Source organism: Microtus oregoni, unplaced genomic scaffold (genome assembly GCF_018167655.1).
Source record: "Microtus oregoni isolate MIOR12 unplaced genomic scaffold, Mior012 000027F_ref0000203, whole genome shotgun sequence".
Lineage (NCBI taxonomy): Eukaryota > Metazoa > Chordata > Mammalia > Rodentia > Cricetidae > Microtus > Microtus oregoni.
The window spans coordinates 18,809,820-18,827,353 of NW_024543086.1; the positions used below are offsets into that span (position 1 = coordinate 18,809,820).

Sequence of the window (17,534 nt, forward strand, 5' to 3'; positions counted from 1 at the left end):
CACACACTCACTCACACTCACACTGAAGGTCTGTAGAGAGAAGAGCCCAGGGAAAACCAGACTCGTGGGGCTGGATTTGGCACTCAGTCTGTTGCTACGTGACTCAAAACCTCTTTCCATGTTTGGATCTCAGTTTCCCTGTCAAAGGCAGGAGCAAGTCTCACCCAGCAAGTCTCCAGTCTCGAAGGCTGGAGCCCCTGCAGTGAGGCTGCCCCCCCCACTTCCTGTTTACAGCAGCCTCTAGCTCATCCTTTTACCCCAAAGCCATTACCATCACCATGGCAACCAGACTGCGTTTGTTCCAACAGGTTGGCAAAACCTGACGCAAGACTTCACTAGTGGGCGCAACTCCAGGTCCCTGGGTCAGCTGTCCCACTCCTATTCCTGTCCCTCACAGAGGGGCAGGCAGTATGGGGCACAGAGTCTAGGACCCCTCCCTTGCTCATCTGACATCCATGTCCCGGCAGTGGGGGTCACACCTTTTAGCCCTTTTGCCTGACCTGGCTGGGCCAAGCTGGAGGTTGGCTGTGGAAATTGAACATCCTGCAGGACAATATTCTGTTCCGTCTCCTGGCTTCACAGTGAGGGGTGTAGGATTTGACTGGGATACAGTCAGGTGGCAACATCCATCTCAGTGTATGCTCCCTGGGAAGAAGGGCTAAGGCCAGGTTGTCACCTCCCAGACGTTTCCTCCCCAATTCCCAGTAATGAGGAACACAGGCCCCTACCCAGCACTCCTTTGGAAGCCTGTTCCAGTTTGGCCTCCCCACAGGGGATGGTCTTTGTGGAGAATTTTCAGGCCTGCTTTTCTGATTCTCACACTGGTTGGTGTCCTTCCAGTAAGAATGAGATCTTTGGGATAAACTCCAAAGCAAGGTGGCCAGCAGGAGTATCCCAGCGAGGTTAGCGCTGGTCCCCAGAGGCCTACTGAGGCACGGGACAGGAAAGAACAACTCGGCAGCTTTCCATGGGTGGCTGGGAACCCACTATGGTAGGAACCCTGTCAGGTACGCCCTCTGCCCCAGCTCCAGAGCTGACACGTTGGAAAAGGACAGGCACGTGTTTAACAAAGCCTCCATCCAGGTGACCATCGCTCTGCTCCAAGTGGTGGAGGCTGGCTGGGGGGGGGGGGGGGGGTCTAGGGAATAAAGCGGGCTGGGAACAGCAGGATCCAGCTACTAGGGCCTAACCCAACCTTCTGCACACACGCGGATAACAATGACGTCATGAGATGGCCCAGGTTAATGACAGAGCTGACTTCCCTAGAAGAGAGCAGCTCCAGACAGTACTGAGGGGCAGAGCTTTGGTGAGTGGGTTGACTTTGGATATGACTGTACAGAACTTCAAGAAACCCAGGCACTTCGTGTCTCCTTTGGGCGACTGTAGCTTCTTCCCTGCGGCCCTGGGAAGGAGACCCCGCGACAGCCTCCTCCCTCGGGGCGGGGTGGTGGTGGAGGGGCTAGCACAGCCCAGCGAAATCCAACGCAGCGCCCCTCTCTGTACCCACCTGTAGGTTACTGAGGGCCGCACCCGAAGCGGGGGCTCTCTGGCCAGCACCCGGTGGACAGGAAGCCCTTCCCGACCCCAGACGCACAGGGTGGGGGAGGACAGGGCTGGAACCTCTGACCAGCAAACGAGGCCAGGCCCCGCCTCCGCCCGCCCGCGCCCCCCGCCCGCCGCTCCCGCTCTGCAGTGCTCAGTCTCCAGCGCGCGCGGCTGCTAGCGGTCGCTGTGCCTTGGTGTCCCCAGCCAGTGCGACAGCGACGCCAGCAGGGACCCCCGACCCCGTGGTCCCCCGAACCCCTGTCCACGGTGAGTGCTGTAACTCCTTCCCGGTGCCGTCAGACTGCCGTCGGGGATTAACCTGCCTCCCACCCAGAGAGACAGACAGACAGATGCGACCGCCCCCTCGGGCTCAGGCCCCCTGGCTTCTACACTCCGCTCCCCATGGGGTTCGGGGATTGAAGGCATTGGGGTAAAGGGAAACTGAGGCCCTGGGAAAACGGGCCGCGCGTGCTCAGAGGGGCGGGGTCGCACAACAGGCGTCCTTGGCTCTGAAAGCCGAAGAGGACGCCCCGGGGTCCGCACTGCAGAACGCGGAGCAGGGTTGAAGGGCGGGACCTCACGACCCATAGAGTGCGCGCCTGCGACCACAGTTCCCACGGTCGCTGGTCGCCGCTGCTGAGCCGCCAGGCTATAACCCCTCTTCCCAGTAGAGGCCGCTGACTGAAGCGGAGCTGGGGGTCGAGCTGGGGACCTCGGAGACGCCCCGCGGGGCTTCTCTGAAGCCTTCCTAGCTGGCTGAATCCCATCAAGTTAGGGGGAGGAAAACGGCCCCCAGCGCCCGTGCCCTTCCCACTTTGCGACGACTGTGAGACCCTTGCCCTCTAACGTGAAATTCCTGCCAGGGTAAGCCTTGTTCCTCCCTGGTCGTCCAGGAATTCAGGCCCCACCACTTTTTCTGGGGTGTTGACGGTTTTTGTGTGTGTGTGTGTGTGTGTGTGTGTGTGAGAGAGAGAGAGAGAGAGAGAGAGAGAGAGAGAGAAACAGAGACAGCGAGAGAGAGAGACAAAGAGAGAGAAACAGACAGACACACACACAAACACACACGCACGCACACGCAGAAATGTTGCAACAGACCAGCTCCCATACTCCCCTTGGACCTCCTACCTTCCAGGGGGAGAAACCGCAATAGAACCGGGGAGGGTAACCACAGTTCCCCCTCCCCATCACCAAAAACAGCCTTCCAGGAGCAAATCAGCAGAGACAGGTAAGTAGCAGGTAAGGCACCTGGGAAGAGTGGACCGTTCCCCATCGGTAGGACATGGAGAGCATCCATCAGCTGTCTGCTGCTGACCTCTGACCTGAGAAGCTCTCATTCACTTATAGAGATCCAAGTGCAGATACCCTGGCTCCCCTCTGGGAAATCAGGGGGAAATGGTGGACCGGATGAGCTGTGCTTGGGCACTGTCTCTTGAGGAGCAGAGGTTGAGGAGATTCTGAGGCCAGGGGAAGATCTGGGAATCCAGGAAGACTTGGGAAGGGTCTGAGGGGTCAGGTGGGGACTGGCCAGGAAGAGGAGGGAAAAGCAGACAAGACCAAAGAGATCCCTGCACCCTGCACGTTAATCTGTCCCAGTTTCTAGAGGTCCCTAAGCCCTAAAGGTGTCTCCTTATCACTCTAGGGTTTGATAGGGTTTGAGAGCCTAGGAAGACCCCTCTAGCCCTCTCCTAAGCCGCCCTGAAATTCTCTGCCTCACTGCCACCAGATCTTCAAATGGCTGTCTAGAAGGTGACAGTTTAGGATGGACATCCTGGCTTAAATCTTACAGCTTGCCCCAGTCACAGATAGGAATGAAGTGGCTAGCTTTAGCTCAGCCACCAGTTCATATAGAAAGAACTTCCAGACTGGCTCTTCCTTTGCTTACTGGACAGTTGGGAGCTATGACTCTGGCCCTAGTACCTGGGTGTGAGCGGGGCTGTGGGCACATCCTGACATTCTACTATCCAAGCCCAGGAGGGACAGAGTCTGAGCTGTGGCCACCAGAGACTGGGGTAAAAGGTGGGGGATTGGGGGTAGCGTCGCACTTAGCTCACTGCTGCCTTCTACAGGTTGAGGTTTCCAGAAATTCATGGGTAGCAGTCAAAGGCATGCGCATGCAGGCTGGTGATGATGGAGGTGAATGATGAGGTCCCTGGATGAACCTATCCGAGGCCTCTTTGACAGGTGTCTCTCGGGGCCTGAGACGTTAACAGCTGCTGAGAACTGTTTCTGGGCATTAGGATGAGCCGACTCTTACAGAGACTGGCACCAGCATACTGCTGTTAGCCTCATCCTAGCAGCAGACTCGGGGTGAGGGGACACAGCTGAACCCAAGCTTAGGACACCACAGGACAATATAGTGTTTGCACAGCGGAGTCTTACATCCCAGGATACCACCTGCTGGTGGTGACGCTGGGCAAATTCCCAAGCCCACACCTGTTTCCGTGTTTGAGGTAGGGCAGGGTTGTATCCCTTAGCTCCCGTGCTTTCAGGTCACTTTCCTTCTGCGTCACATTTGTCTCTGGGACTGCGAGCCCCTGTAGCCCTTTCACACAAAGATGCAGTTGGTGGTTGCCTTGGCAACATCTCAAGAAGCAGCTGCTTTCCTGGCTCGAGGTGCAGGGGGAGCAGCTCCTCCCTTTAGTTAGGGAGGCACTGGGCCTCTGACACTTGGCCACCTGGGACCTCAGGACTGGCCACGTGTGGCGAAAGCTTGCTGGAGCCCCCACATTGGGGAGGAGGTTTGTGGGGCTTCCCCTCGGTTCGCATTCACATCTGCAGCTCTGGGGTCTCACCGGATAGGAACTGGTTAGAGCAAAGGGGTCAAATGCAGCACCCACCTGGAGTGCTGGCCTGAGCCAGTGAGAATAGTGGAAATAGAGGCAAGATGGAGAGCTTCTCACCACAGACAGACTCCTAGACAGGAAGAACTTCTGTAACCTCCAACCACCACTGAGACCCTGGGCCAGGAGCAGAACCTGCTGTGGTGTCCATTTCCTGTCTTACGAAATGAAGTAACAGTCTCCCTTTGCTAGGACTAATGAAACTATGAAACTGTGTCCTGTGGTGAATGGCAGGCAGAGAAAAAAAAAATATATATATCTTGTTAATGTGGCCAGTAAGACAGGGACCCCAAGGGTGGGTACTGTGTGACAGAGATGACCTGGATGGGAGATAGTGTTTCTCAAGAAAAAGAGGAAACCTCTCTGGGGTAGTGTGGGGAAGGAGCAGGCCCAGAAGTGGTTGTGTGACCCAGAGTGGGGGATGACAGGGTGGTGTTGCGAAAATGGATGGGACGCCACCGTATCCTAGGTACCACACTGCCCTTCAGTTTGTAAGGGTAAGTGAGCAGCCCTTGCTGAAGGCTACACAGATATGGAGAGCATCAGCTTTTCCTCCCTGTTGTGGGGTCTGGGAACTCATCAAACATAAGAGAAGCAGAGCGTCTTAGATGATCCTAAGCCTAAACCCCAAAGAGAAGGCTGCCCTCCTGGTATTCTGTCTCAGAATTGCCACTGTGATCTCCGATGTCCCAGTCACCTACCAGGGCTACAGATGTGTTCAGTCCATACATTTCTACACCAAACCTCAAGTTCAGAGTAGAATGGCAGAGGGGAGGCCAGAGGGTCAGGGTTAGCATCAGCCTGGACCCGGACTCCATTTTCAGTTTGGAAGACCATTCTCCTAGAGATAACAGCCAGACTGCTTTGGTAGGATGCAGCAGGACAGCTTGGTTGCCACAGCAACAGGCAGGCAACTGATTCAGTGGAACTTGGGATGCAGCTAAACGCTTCCAGCCTTCTCCAAATGGGACATGAACTTCACGCTCTTTTTAGATTGTAGGATGATAACTCTGTTATAGGGGACATTGGCCCCTTACGTGTGTTGGATGTGTGTAAGGACTGAAGAGAAGTTCCCTCCTGGGCATTCTAACCTCAGGGACAGGTGCCAACCCTACCCTGGACTCATAGATTAGTGTCCTGCCTTGCTGTTTTAGCCTCCTGTGTAGAAGACCTGGGTAGTATCTGTCTTGGCTCCTATTAGACAAGGTGTTGGTGAGGACATTGGAGACAGACACATTCTGTCCCACTGTCCTAGGTGGCTAGGGCTCAGCTGGGGTACCAGCTGCGGATGTGGGCGCAGAACACACCTGTCTCCACTGAGACCCCAGCAGCACTTTCCCATAGAGAACTAACTCTGTGCCTGGCTCCCATCTGCAGGTATCTGTCACCATATCCCAGGGCCACTGTACACTGGGTCACTACCCAGTGCCTATGGACGGCCGCAGAGTCCATAAAGTCCCCTCCAAGGACTCAGCACAATGCAGGGTGGTGTTAGGCCCCTGGGCCTTTAGCCCCGTCCCCTGTTAGCGTCAGCGATGCAGTGATAAAGCAAGGGACAAACCGATGTGCTTGCTGCAGGTGGCTGCCATGTCAGCCTTGCTGGACATCAAGAGCAGTGTGCTCAGGCAGGTGCAGGTGTGCCCATCCTTCCGCTGGAAGACCGAGCAGGAACCTGAGAGCACAGACACACAGGAGCCCCCCACAGGGGCCTGGTGGGTACCCTAGGGTTGACTTCGCAGGGTATGTATGCCTGGCCTCCCTCCCCTAGCTGGCCTGTACACTTGTTGTCCAGCGTCAATCCTCTTGAGTGGGAAAAGGGACCAAGAGGGTCTGAGCATAAGGCCAAAACCACTGTGGTTGTCCCTTGATCCACTCTCTCCACGGTTCCTTGAATCGTGTTCTGATCCAAGCTTCCTTCTAGGAAACCTGGGGATGGTGTGGAGTTTTTCGCCCACATGCGCCTCATCCTGAAAAAGGGGGATGGCAGACAGGGCCTTCCATGCCCCGAGGTAAGGACTCCATTTCTGAATCGTCTAGGGATTGCTACTCAACCCAGTCTACTGTCCTAGGTCCTATCTGGCCTTCCCCCTCCTCAAAGTTCTCACCTCTCCTCTTCCTGGAGTGCCTTCGTCCAGCCAGCTAGAGGGTCTTGGGGCAGCTGCAGACTAAGGGGCCCTTCGCTTCGCACACCTTCACTCTAACCCTCCCTCACAGGTTCTTTTGCGCAGTGGTTCCCCCGCCCCTGCTGAGCCTGTGGACCCCAACCGTGGCCTGAGAGCCCTGACCCAGGAGGAGGTAATGGGTGTCAGGAGTGTCTAAGCCCAGGTCTGGTCACAGGCGGGTAGTACAGTTGGGTGAGCAGGAGCAGAGGCGCGAAGGCTGGGGATCCGCTCAGTAGCAGGAGCAGCTGCTTGGGGCTGGTGCATGGGACCAGCAGCGCAGGGGCTGAGAGACTCTGCCATGGCGGGGAACTCAAAGCCTGTTTCCTGAAGGTGGAGATGCTCTACGAGGAGGCCTTATACACAGTCCTGCACCGGGCAGGCACCATGGGCCCCGACCAGGTAGATGATGAGGAGGTCTTGCTAAGCTACCTTCAGCAGGTGAGCAAGGCCCCACCCACCCTGCCTCACTGGGGGGGGGGGACTGAGATGTGTGTGTGTGTGCCTGTACACACCACACACACACACACACACACACACACACACACTGGTGCCAGTATCACCTAGATGGCAATACAAAATACACACATCAGTGTGCATTGGGGAATATCCACAGTGGGTGGAGACCTGGTTAGACATGTAGACACAATTGCAGCGGATGCAAACACCCAGACATGTTTAGAAAGGACTGGCTGCTACTCAGAGGAAGGCAGAGTAGCCACTGGGTATGTTTCCTTCCCCTTGAGTTGTGCCCTGAATTGTCCTGTTCACTACAGCTCCATTTGTGCCAGGCCCTTACCTGCTCACTCCTCTGAATACTCATAACTGTAGCACCAGCTGGGCAGTGGCCCTCCACATGGTAGGACAGATGGACATTCACTCCTATGGACAGTTCTTGAGACTCCCAAGACAGTGCCAGCCTCCCCCAGGCTCCTACTTACCCACTCACCACCTACAGGTGTTTGGCACCAGTTCTGAAGAACACATGGAGGCCATCGCGCGTGTGAAAAAAGCCAAGGTGAGTTTGTGCACCCACAGGCAGGTGCTGGCTGGCCAGCGGCAGTATCTGGGTGGCAGGAAGGGATGCCAGGATGGCAGCAAAAGTGGGGACTGCAGCATGCATGCTGAGGCTGCTTATTCCTGCACCCTTATGTCTGCAGGCTCCCACATATGCCCTGAAAGTCTCTGTCATGCGTGCCAAGAACCTTCTGGCTAAAGACCCCAATGGTGAGTGGGTATCTGGCAGGCCCTCTGAGTGCCTGGCAGGTGTTCCTGGAAGCTGTGCACAGTGGAGAACGTGAGGGCCAAGGACTGAGACACCTGCTCCATTTCAGGCTTCAGTGACCCATACTGCATGCTGGGCATCCTGCCAGCCTCAAGTGCCCCACAGGAGTCGAGTGGGCAGAAGGAGCAGCGCTTTGGCTTCCGCAAGGGCAGCAAGCGTAGCAGCCCACTACCTGCCAAGTGTATCCAGGTCACTGAGGTCAAGAACAGCACCCTGAATCCTGTCTGGAAGGAGCACTTCCTATTGTAAGGCTTCTATCCCGACGATAGCCAAATACCCCAAATGATGACCACTCATTGCTGCCCAGGCAGCTCTTAAGAGGGACTGGTAACACACCCACTGTCCAAGGGAATAACCAAAGGCTCACAGGCAGATGTTGTATCCCTGTGGCCACACAGCTGGTAGCAAGTGGAGGTTAGGATGTGATCCCAGCAGTCTGTGAGGAGAACATGACCACCACCAATTGCTCCTGGACACCCCCCTGCCTCACCCCTGTTCAGAATATGGTCTAGGACTTTCATAGACATTTCTCTGTGTTTTCTGCAGTGAAATTGAGGATGTCAACACAGACCAGCTGCATCTGGACATCTGGTAGAGGACCCTGAGCTTGGCAGGGCGTGGGGGGGTCACACCCCTGGTTTGGGCAGGAATGAGGGCTGGGAACTCCAGTCAAACCATCTTCCACCTTTAGGGACCACGATGATGATGTATCCCTGGCAGAAGCATGCAGGAAACTGAATGAAGTTATTGGCCTGAAGGGCATGAGCAGGTGTGGGGTAGGGGGAGTGGGGAGTCGTAACCCTAGGCCTGTGCATTCAGCTTAGCTGCAGGGGTCAGTGGCTTTCCAGGACCACCAGAGTAATACCACCCTGCTATCATCCCTGCCATGTCCAGATACTTCAAACAGATTGTCAAGTCAGCCCGTGCAAATGGGACAGCAGGGCCCACCGAGGACCACACCGATGACTTCCTAGGATGCCTCAACATCCCTATCAGGGTGTGTGGGGAGGGATGGTGTGTATGGGTTCTTAGGATTCTTGATGGGGGTGTGGGGTGCCCCAGAGCCCTTGGGCATCTCCAGTGGCAGTGCCCTATGACTCCCATAGAGCATCCCACTCTCTTGGGGCTGGAGGAGGTGGGCTGCACTGGGCACCTACTCAGCAATGCTGAGTAGCATTCCCTTCTCCCCAGGGTCCCAGAGAGTATCTGTTTTTATTTTATCTTTAATGGGATTTGAAGCACCCTACCACTGAGCCCTTTGTGGTTGTGTATGAGGGAGAAGGGGCGGAGTCTCGAGGTCTATACCTTCCCCCTCCCTCCTCTCAGGAGGTGCCCGTGGCAGGTGCTGACCGCTGGTTTAAGCTGGAACCCCGCTCTAGTGCCTCCCGTGTGCAAGGAGACTGCCACCTGGTCCTCAAGCTGATCACCACCCAGGTGGGAAGCTACGGGGAACCTGCACCCCTGCCTGCAGGGCTGAGGCGGAACTGATTATAGACCTCAGGTTCTGCCTTCCAGAGGGACACCGCTATGAGCCAGCGTGGACGCTCCGGCTTCCTGTCCTACCTGATGCTCCTCAGCCGTGTGCTGCGGTTTGAGCACCGAGTGGAGGAGGTAGTGGGTGCCCCTAGGCTGCTGAGTAGAGAGTAAAGGGCCCAGAGCAGGGATGGAGCGGCTCTCTGGCCTATGCCCACCCTGGCTTTCTTCTCCAGCCCAACTCTAGCAGCTGGCGTGGCGAACTCAGTGGGCCTGGGACCACAGTCCTTTGTCTGCATGGAGCCCAAAGTAATCTGTCACCCTTGCAGCTGGCAGTGCTGTGAGTAGGCAGGGTAGCCCTTGTGGGTAGACCCTTCTGAGAAGGCTGTAGGTGGGTGGAGCGTGGGGTGGGACCTATTACGCAGAGCAGACCACAAGCCTGGACTCCTACAGGCACTGGCAAGTCAGTAGCCGCCACCATCAGTCACGCACCCTGGACTACCGCTACCTGCTGGGGTTGCTGGAAGATGTGCAGGCGCACTGGGAAGAGGCGGCTTCCCTACCCCAGGAGCAGGTGGGCACAGGCATGGCTACAGGTCTGTAGAGTTCACTGGGACCTAAGGGACAGAGCCCTGACCTCATAGGGTTTGAAAACATGAACTGCATAATAGGGGAGAGACAGCTGTGCGGTAAGGAGGTGGCGGTTGCAGCGGAGTAACTGTGGAAGGATGTCAGGAAGGGTCAGCCTGGGCTGAGGGCAAAGCCTCTGAGGTGGCGAGTGTCTAAGCCGCAGGAGCAGGTGGGCGTTGGCAGAGTGGAGCAGATGAGACAGGAGCTATGGAGGCACCGCGGCTGTAGGTGCAGTGAGGGGAGAGGGGCGGACCCTGTCCCTGTCACGACTCTGAAGAACCCATTCCCCGCAGGAGGAGAGCCTAGCCGACAGCTTCTCTGCCTTCTCGGAGTTTGGGCTGAAGCTGCTGCGCCAGCTCCGAGATTTCTTCCCTGCCACCAACAGCACGGCCGTGTATCGCTTGGGGCTGCTGCTGAAGTGAGTGTCACACAGCAGGACGAGGGGGCTGCAGGGCTGGGGGTTGGGGTGGCCTCCTCAGCTGGCTGTCCTCATCAGGTGCCTCGAGAAGATACAGCTCTTCCAGCCAGTCTTCGCCGTCTGTCCCTTTGAGACGGAGCTCAACGTGGACATAGTCGCAGCCCTGAAGGTGTGTCTGGATCCATCTCGGCCCTCCCTCCCTTGACCCCTGCCAGGGTCTGCTGTCCACAGCCACTTAACCTGACTCTTACCTTCAATCCACTGTGTTGTTTTACTGGCTGCTGCTACAGCGGGGCAACCGGGAGTGGTACGACCAGCTCCTGAACACCAAGAGTCCTCGCGAGCAGGTGTGGATCTGAAGGGCATGGGTTGGAGACACAGGGCATTCGGGGGCTCACTGGTCACTCCAAGCCTGGCTTTCTTGCAGCCTGGGCCACAGCGCCTAGCGGGGCTTGTTGAGCTTGCAGACATCATCTATGAGGACTTGCAGGCCTGCTTTGGGGTCTACGCCAGTCTCTTCTACGGGTAGGCCCTTCCCTTGGGTGCTGCTGCCAGGCCAGAATGGGCTGGGTTGAGGAAGTAGGGCTGGCTGGTGGGAGACGGGTGGCTGAGACATGTCTTTTGCAGTATCCTTAAGGTGGACTTCTTCACCCTTACCTTCCGGCAGCTGGAACGTCTGGTGAGGGGGAAGTCCCTTATTCTGGGTGCTTGTGGGAACTGGAGATCAGGGAGAAGCCCCTGGTTAAGAGGGTCCCTAGGTTAACTTGGGAAGTTGCCTAACTCCACAATCTGAGGCAGGTGGCTGAGGAGGCATGGGTACTAACAGAGGAGCTGAGCCCCAAGATGAACCTAGAGGTGGCCTCGGGGCTCTTTGAGCTCTACCTGACCCTGGCAGATACCCAGCGCTTCTGGAGCTGCATCCCTGGACGGTGGGTACCCACCTGGAACTGGTATCCCCTTAGCTCTGAGCCTGGAGACCTCTGGGTGAAGGCATGTGAGTACCAATGGGCTCTGAGTGAATGTTCACTGCAGGGAAAGCCGCTCGCTAGCCCTGGCTGGCATCCACACCCCGTTTCTGCCAGCCGTGAAGCTCTGGCTGCATGTGCTGAGGGACCAGGCCAAGTGGCGCATGCAGGGAGCTGTGGATGTCGACACGGTGAGTGTGTGTTCAGTTGCCTGGTGCTGGCTCCTCCTGTACCCCTGCAACATCAGCCCTCTTCTGCCTTTGTAGCTGGAGCCTGTGGATGCTTCCTCCAAACACAGCAGCTCCGCAGCCACCGCCAGCCTCTGCCTCACTCACATCCAGGAACTCTGGGTTCGCCTGGCGTGGCCTGACCCTGCCCAGGCCCAGGGACTAGGCACTCAGCTCAGCCAGGTACATGGGCTAGGGATAGGTGGGGACCAGATCTGGAGATGGGGCAGGGGCCCCACGCTCCCAGCCCATCTCTGCCCCAGGACATGTGTGAGACTTCCCTCTTCTACACGGCACTGCTGAGGAAGAAGGTAGACACCCAGCCCGGGGCTGCTGGTGAGGCAGTGAGTGAGCAGGTGAGTGACTGGATGTCAGGTGAGGCCAGCAGGTGGCTGGGTGGGGTCACCCCCCCACTCCCTTGACAGCTGCCCAGCCGCCCCTGGCTATACCTTCCCATTCCCAGCTCTGTGTGGTGCTCAACAACGTGGAGTTGGTACGCAGAGCTGCGGGACAGGCACTGAGAGGCCTGACCTGGCCTGAAGGGGCCAGTGGGCAGGAGGGAGGGCTCCCCCGCCCTCTGCTCAGCTGCATGCAGGCCCTGGATGAAGACCTCCAGCGGGAGGCCCACACCGTGACAGCACATCTGACCTCCAAGGTGGGCAGAGGGGTGGGGCCCGGGACTTGAACCTATGTGGGGACTATTTCTGAATCCCTACGCTTGTTCTGAGCACCACCCCTCTCTCAGATGGTGGCAGACATCAGGAAGTATGTACAGCACATCAGTCTGTCCCCTGACTCCATTCAGAATGATGAGGTAAGTGGAGGGGATCGGCAGGAAGTGCCAAGGCCAGGGGCAGGCTGGAGTCCAGTTTGGCCCACCCCGAGGACTCCTGCCTACAGGCTGTAGCCCCGCTCCTGAAGTACCTGGATGAGAAGCTGGCCTTGCTGAATGACTCGCTGGTGAAGGAGAACCTGAGCAGGTACCAGCTGGGTAGTGGGGGGTGGGTAGGACGGTTGCTGGCCCAGGGAGTCACCTGGGTGATGTTCCTCCAGGGTGCTGGAGGCCCTCTGGGAGCTGCTTCTGCAGGCCATTCTGCAGGCACTGAGTGCAAACAGAGACGTCTCTGCTGACTTCTATGGACGCTTCCACTTCACACTTGAGGTAGGGTCCCAAGGAACTCTCCCTGCTGCCCCCCGAGGACACTAAGCTTGCCAGGGTACACAACAGCTCCATTGGCAGCTCTTTATCCCTACATCCCAAATACCTCAGGACACCAGTTCCCACAGCTGTCTGGCCTTAGATGCTGACATTTCCCAGGTGCCTCAGATTTGAAAAGTGGCTTTGCCTTGGCTCCTAAGACCCAGGGCTTCCTGAGCCCACAGGTCTTTAGCACAGGCCAGCCCTCTGACAAGCCCCTCTTTCCCTGTTGTAGGCTCTGGTCAGTTTCTTCCATGCTGAGGGCCAGGGGCTGCCCCTGGAGAACCTGAGGGATGGGAGCTACAAGGTAAGCTTTTGGGTGAGCTCAGCCTGCCGCCCTGAAGTAGGTATCCTTGTGCAGGTGAAATCTGAGGCGGCTTAGACGGCTCTGTGAGGGCACCTGGCTGCCCTGCCTGGTACCAGAGTTACTAGTGCCAGCTTCCCTTGCAGAGGCTGGAGGAAGAGCTGCGGCTGCACAAATGCTCCACCCGAGAGTGCATCGAGCAGTTTTACCTGGACAAGCTCAAACAGGTGGGACGACATGCCATTGTCTAGCCGCGGGCCTGCCCTGAGACCCGGTTGCACTCACTGGATTTTTCCACTGGCCTTTCCCACAGAGGTCTCTGGAGCAGAACCGGTTTGGGCGCCTGACTGTCCGGTGCCATTATGAAGCGGCTGAGCAGCGGCTGGCTGTGGAGGTGCTGCACGCAGCCGATCTCCTGCCCTTGGATGCCAATGGTGAGGCGCAGCAGCAGGCACCAACAGGGGCAAGGGGCCGGGGAGACGTGTGGCTCACACTGTGTCTCCTAGGCCTGAGTGACCCCTTTGTGATCGTGGAGCTTGGCCCACCGCACCTCTTCCCGCTGGTCCGCAGCCAGAGGACCCAAGTCAAAGCCCGGACATTGCACCCGGTGTATGACGAGCTCTTCCACTTGTGAGTGCCTACCTGGCTTGCTGTGCCCCATGCCTGTGCTGTTTGGCTGCAGCAGGCTCCTGACTGCCCTGTCTATAGCTCTGTGCCTGCAGAGGCATGCCGCCGCCGCGGGGCCTGTGTGCTGTTCACGGTTATGGACCACGACTGGCTGTCCACCAATGACTTTGCTGGGGAGGCGGCCCTTGGCCTAGGTGGTGTCAGTGGCATCGCAAGGCCACACGTGGGAGGGGGCATGAGACCTGGGCAGCCCATCACATTACACCTGCGCAGGCCCAGAGCTCAGGGTGAGTGAGACTCTGTGGGGTTGAGGGAGGTGGGCCTGGCCCATACTGCCTTCCTCATGCCCACCCTCGTATCCACCTACAGTGAGGTCTGCACTGCGGATGCTGGAAGGTCGCTCCAACAAAGAGGCCCAGGAGTTTGTCAAGAAACTCAAGGAGTTGGAGAAGTGTATGGAGGCTGACCTCTGAGCCCCAATGGTCACAGCCTGGCCCTCCTCCATTCCCTGTGGGGTCCCTCCCTCACCATGGGACCTGCCTGCTCTGGTTGTACCCTGTGGCTTCTGTCTGGCTGTGTCTTTTGGTGTGTGCTATGAACCCTTTGTGCCCCAGCATGCCCCACCTTGAATATGGGCAGTCAACTCGGAGGGACCTGGCCAGCATCTGCCCATGGACACAGAGCAAGATGGATGGATGGGACCTGACCCTAGTGGGCTCTCCTCCCTGGAGCAAGGGTCATGTGCTCTCTGCGTACTCTGCCCCCTAGAGGCCATTAGGTGGTATCTGGAGACATTTGTGGTCACAACTAGGGAGTGGAGAGTACTGGTGCCAGGGGTGGAGGCCAATGTTCACACCCTTGGAACCATCAGTCAGCCTGATGAGTAATGATTTGTGCCTCATGAGGGCAGTGCCAACGGGGAAGCCTCACTGGGGAGGCCCTGCCCTGCACCCCCAGGATAGGTCTCCATTGGCAGAGGAAAGGTCAGGGAACAAGTGGGAGGTCAGCAGCTGCCAGGGCCCCAGGCAAAGGGTGAGGGTCAGGGTTTCTCCCACCTGCAGCTTCTCTCTCCTGATCTAGATGCTCTACCCACAGCAGGTGAGCAAGGGGCCAGTTGAAGGTTACTTGCGTTCTGGTCCCCACCTGGCTCTGGGCCCAGGAGAGTTTCTCCCATAGCCACCATGAGGAAACAGGAATTGCCCACGAGTGGAGATCAGGGTGAAGGGCTCTTGGCCAGCTGGTCAGATATACTTTTAGACATCTGTATGTGACCATACCAGACTTACCCCATTGCCCAGATCCACCCAGGCAGATGTCCCCAACCCTTAGCCAAGTATAAAGCAACAGAACTCATATTGGGAGGCTCCTTCTTGGCTTTATCAAGAGCTCTAAGGTAGGACTCCAAACAAGGCTGTCACAGAATTGTCCCAACAGGCCTGTCCACCCCCAAGTCCCACCGCCACATCTGGACTAACGCACACCAGCTTCAATAATGTGTTTGCAACCTTCAGTCTCTCCGTGGTCTCTTGATTTCTTTCCAGCATTCAGTGGAGTCTCTGGCCTAGCCTCTTCTTCTGTGTCTGCCTCTTGAGAGCAGCTGCTGTCTCCTCCATTAGCACCAGCTCCTTGTTCCTCACACTCATCACCGTCCTCCCCATCACACTCATTACCGTCCTCCCCAGAATCTTCACTGTCGTCCTCAGACTCATCAATGTCATCCGAGTCCACGGGCAGCCTGGAAGAGAGGGGTGTGCCGTGGTACAGACATGGGCCAGTACAAGGTTACTTGTCCCATGACACTCAACCATAGATGCCCTCAAGCAGGGGATGCTCGGGGGCCCCACCGCCTCCAGCAGCAGCTGCTTTATACTTTATAATCACCACCAGGCCTCGCTCAGAAAGCCACACCCACAAGGCAGTAGGGACTGGGTCAAGGCTCCAGGAGCACACTAGGCTTGAGCCACCACTTAGCACTTAGCGTGGACTCATAGGACCTACCGGGTACTAGCCACAGGCCTGTTGAGGTTTGCAAACTCTCTCCCGGAGTCCACATCAAAGGGATCTGAACATAGAGAGGAAGGTGACCTCTTAAGTGATTTCAGGGCAGAACCAAACTGGTGGCTCCAGGCTCCGAAGGGCTTGGTTGGTTTCACAGCTTCCCGGGGACTCCCAACCATCCCAGGCCTCACCAATCTCCTCCTCCTCAGGGGTGTCCTTGATGCTGGCCAAGTACCCCTGTTCGGCCTGCAGCACTTCCTCTGGGCCGTGGCAGGCTGCGTACTTTTCCAGGAGCTGTTGGTTCAGGTCCAGGAAGCCCTTGCCCCACTTAAATTTTTGAAGCAAAATGACAGCAAGATCTGAAAAGCCTGGTAGAACAAAAACTAAAAATATACCTGGGACCCCTTTAGAGAGCACAATTATATCACCCCTTCTTGTCATCCTAGGAAGCTGTCACCACCTCCACAATTCCCAAGGTTCCTCTCATTTACTAAGAAAGAGTCCTACTATGCTAGTCCCTATGTCTTATGGGGTCTCCATCTGGGCCTCTCCTTGAGTCCTACATTCCCTTCAGATACTGAGGACAGACTCTTGGGGCAGTGCTGTCCTGACAGTGACGACCCATACGCCATCCCGGGAAGACAGCTGTCCATTTCGCCTCTACCTCTGCTTCACAAGGTCAAAGCTGTATGTGGGCACTGGACCTGAAACCAAGGCTGTCCTGATGGCTCCCAATACATTCTCCTCACATCCCCCTGCTCAGAATCTGCCAGAAGAAACGGCAGTCAGATCCCAGACCGCCAGGCCAAGCTTCTGTCAGTCTGACACTCACCTACAATGCAGAAAGCAGCCGCAAAAGCTTCCACGCAGGAAAGTCTGCAGGGCCGGCCATAGTTTACAGGGTTGGCAGCCAGGAGGTAAGGCAGGAGCCGCAAATGACTCCCTCGCATCTTCCCAAAGGGTGTCTCATCCAGTCTGGCCCAGGAGCAGTCTATGACAGCGACCCCTGACTGTGCCACCAGCTGTCTGCCAGAGAGTGTAGGGAAGGTTCTGGGGCCCCGAGTAAGACATGTCCTTGGAGACCGGCTTCACTACAGACGAGATGGTCTGGTATTTCCAAACTATGGTTTATTGTAGGGGTACACTACAGTACTCACTACCTAGCTTAGAGCAGTTGCTGGGGGTAGCTGGACAATGTTTACTTAACTTTTTCTCCTAAGCTCTTCTACACTCTAAGCCTCGCTCTATGATAAGGGTCAAGTCAGCTATAACCCTGCCCATGTGAAAGGCGTGGACATCCAGGACCAAAAAGCAAGGCTTGAAGAAAATGACCTCCACAAGGGGCAGTTTAACAAAGACAAGATAATGGGGGAGGCACTCCGATCCGTCCCCGGCCCCCCAGGCCTCCGGTGCCTACCTGTCTGCGGGAGACACGTACTGAGTGCCTACCGGGCTGAGCACCAGACCGCCAAATCTTTGGCCCAGTCGCAGGCAGCGTACCAGACCTAGGCGGGCCAGTTTACGGCCCGTGCAGCGCCGGGGGTCGCAGTGACCAAGCTCCCACATAGCCAGGGGACAAGGCAGTGCCGCAGGGCCCGGTCCGTCCTGGCCCTCGGCCTCCTCAGGCTGCACCGATGCTGTAGGGAGAGAGAGAAGAGCGGATGCTCAGCGCCTGCTTCCCAGCCCGAAGCGCTGCTCCAATCGCTCCAAACTCACCGCGCAGGGCAGCGCCCACCTCCTCAGCGAAAGCATCCAGAGAGCGGCCGGGGGGACGCCGAACCCGACCGCTCTCCGCCCTGGACCCCCGCGCAACCTTCCTGCGGCCCATAGCCCCAGATAAAACTCCCGGCCACAGGGTTTGTTCG

The 17,534-nt window shown here is 57.2% G+C and overlaps 2 protein-coding genes across 4 annotated transcripts; one reads left to right on the top strand and one right to left on the bottom strand.

The window, feature by feature from the left end:
• Positions 1–1,693: 1,693 nt before the first annotated feature.
• Baiap3 (BAI1 associated protein 3) lies at positions 1,694–15,213 on the top strand. Of its 3 annotated transcripts, none has more exons than XM_041676425.1 (34): positions 1,694–1,812; positions 5,964–6,097; positions 6,307–6,394; positions 6,600–6,680; positions 6,878–6,985; positions 7,503–7,562; positions 7,705–7,771; positions 7,879–8,074; positions 8,376–8,420; positions 8,521–8,598; positions 8,724–8,826; positions 9,156–9,263; positions 9,345–9,440; positions 9,539–9,642; positions 9,756–9,876; positions 10,226–10,350; positions 10,429–10,519; positions 10,641–10,697; positions 10,778–10,875; positions 10,978–11,029; positions 11,149–11,279; positions 11,383–11,506; positions 11,582–11,725; positions 11,806–11,898; positions 12,006–12,197; positions 12,288–12,356; positions 12,443–12,522; positions 12,596–12,704; positions 12,976–13,047; positions 13,191–13,271; positions 13,358–13,478; positions 13,551–13,674; positions 13,753–13,958; positions 14,041–15,213. In XM_041676425.1, the coding sequence occupies exons 2-34, from the start codon at positions 5,973–5,975 to the stop codon at positions 14,142–14,144; spliced, it is 3,453 nt and encodes a 1,150-aa protein (XP_041532359.1). In that variant the 5' UTR covers positions 1,694–1,812; positions 5,964–5,972; the 3' UTR covers positions 14,145–15,213. The 3 variants fall into 3 exon arrangements, with proteins under 3 accessions (XP_041532359.1, XP_041532362.1, XP_041532361.1); XM_041676428.1 differs by lacking the exon at positions 1,694–1,812 and adding an exon at positions 2,281–2,409; XM_041676427.1 differs by lacking the exon at positions 1,694–1,812 and adding an exon at positions 2,616–2,770.
• On the bottom strand, positions 15,035–17,527 carry Tsr3 (TSR3 ribosome maturation factor). Its single transcript, XM_041676429.1, is given in 7 exon segments — positions 15,035–15,234; positions 15,237–15,406; positions 15,670–15,733; positions 15,861–16,037; positions 16,502–16,695; positions 17,087–17,306; positions 17,386–17,527. Coding segments are annotated over 7 exon segments (993 nt in total). The 5' UTR covers positions 17,498–17,527; the 3' UTR covers positions 15,035–15,178.
• Positions 17,528–17,534: the final 7 nt, after the last annotated feature.

Bases quoted from the DNA above. Each gene is read 5' to 3' on its own strand.
- Baiap3 (XM_041676425.1), top strand. From the start codon at position 5,973: ATGTCAGCCTTGCTGGACATCAAGAGCAGTGTGCTCAGGCAGGTGCAG. The intron at 9,643-9,755 runs GTGAGTAGGCAG...GGACTCCTACAG, and splicing joins CCCTTGCAGCTGGCAGTGCT to GCACTGGCAAGTCAGTAGCC. The intron at 9,877-10,225 runs GTGGGCACAGGC...CATTCCCCGCAG, and splicing joins CTTCCCTACCCCAGGAGCAG to GAGGAGAGCCTAGCCGACAG.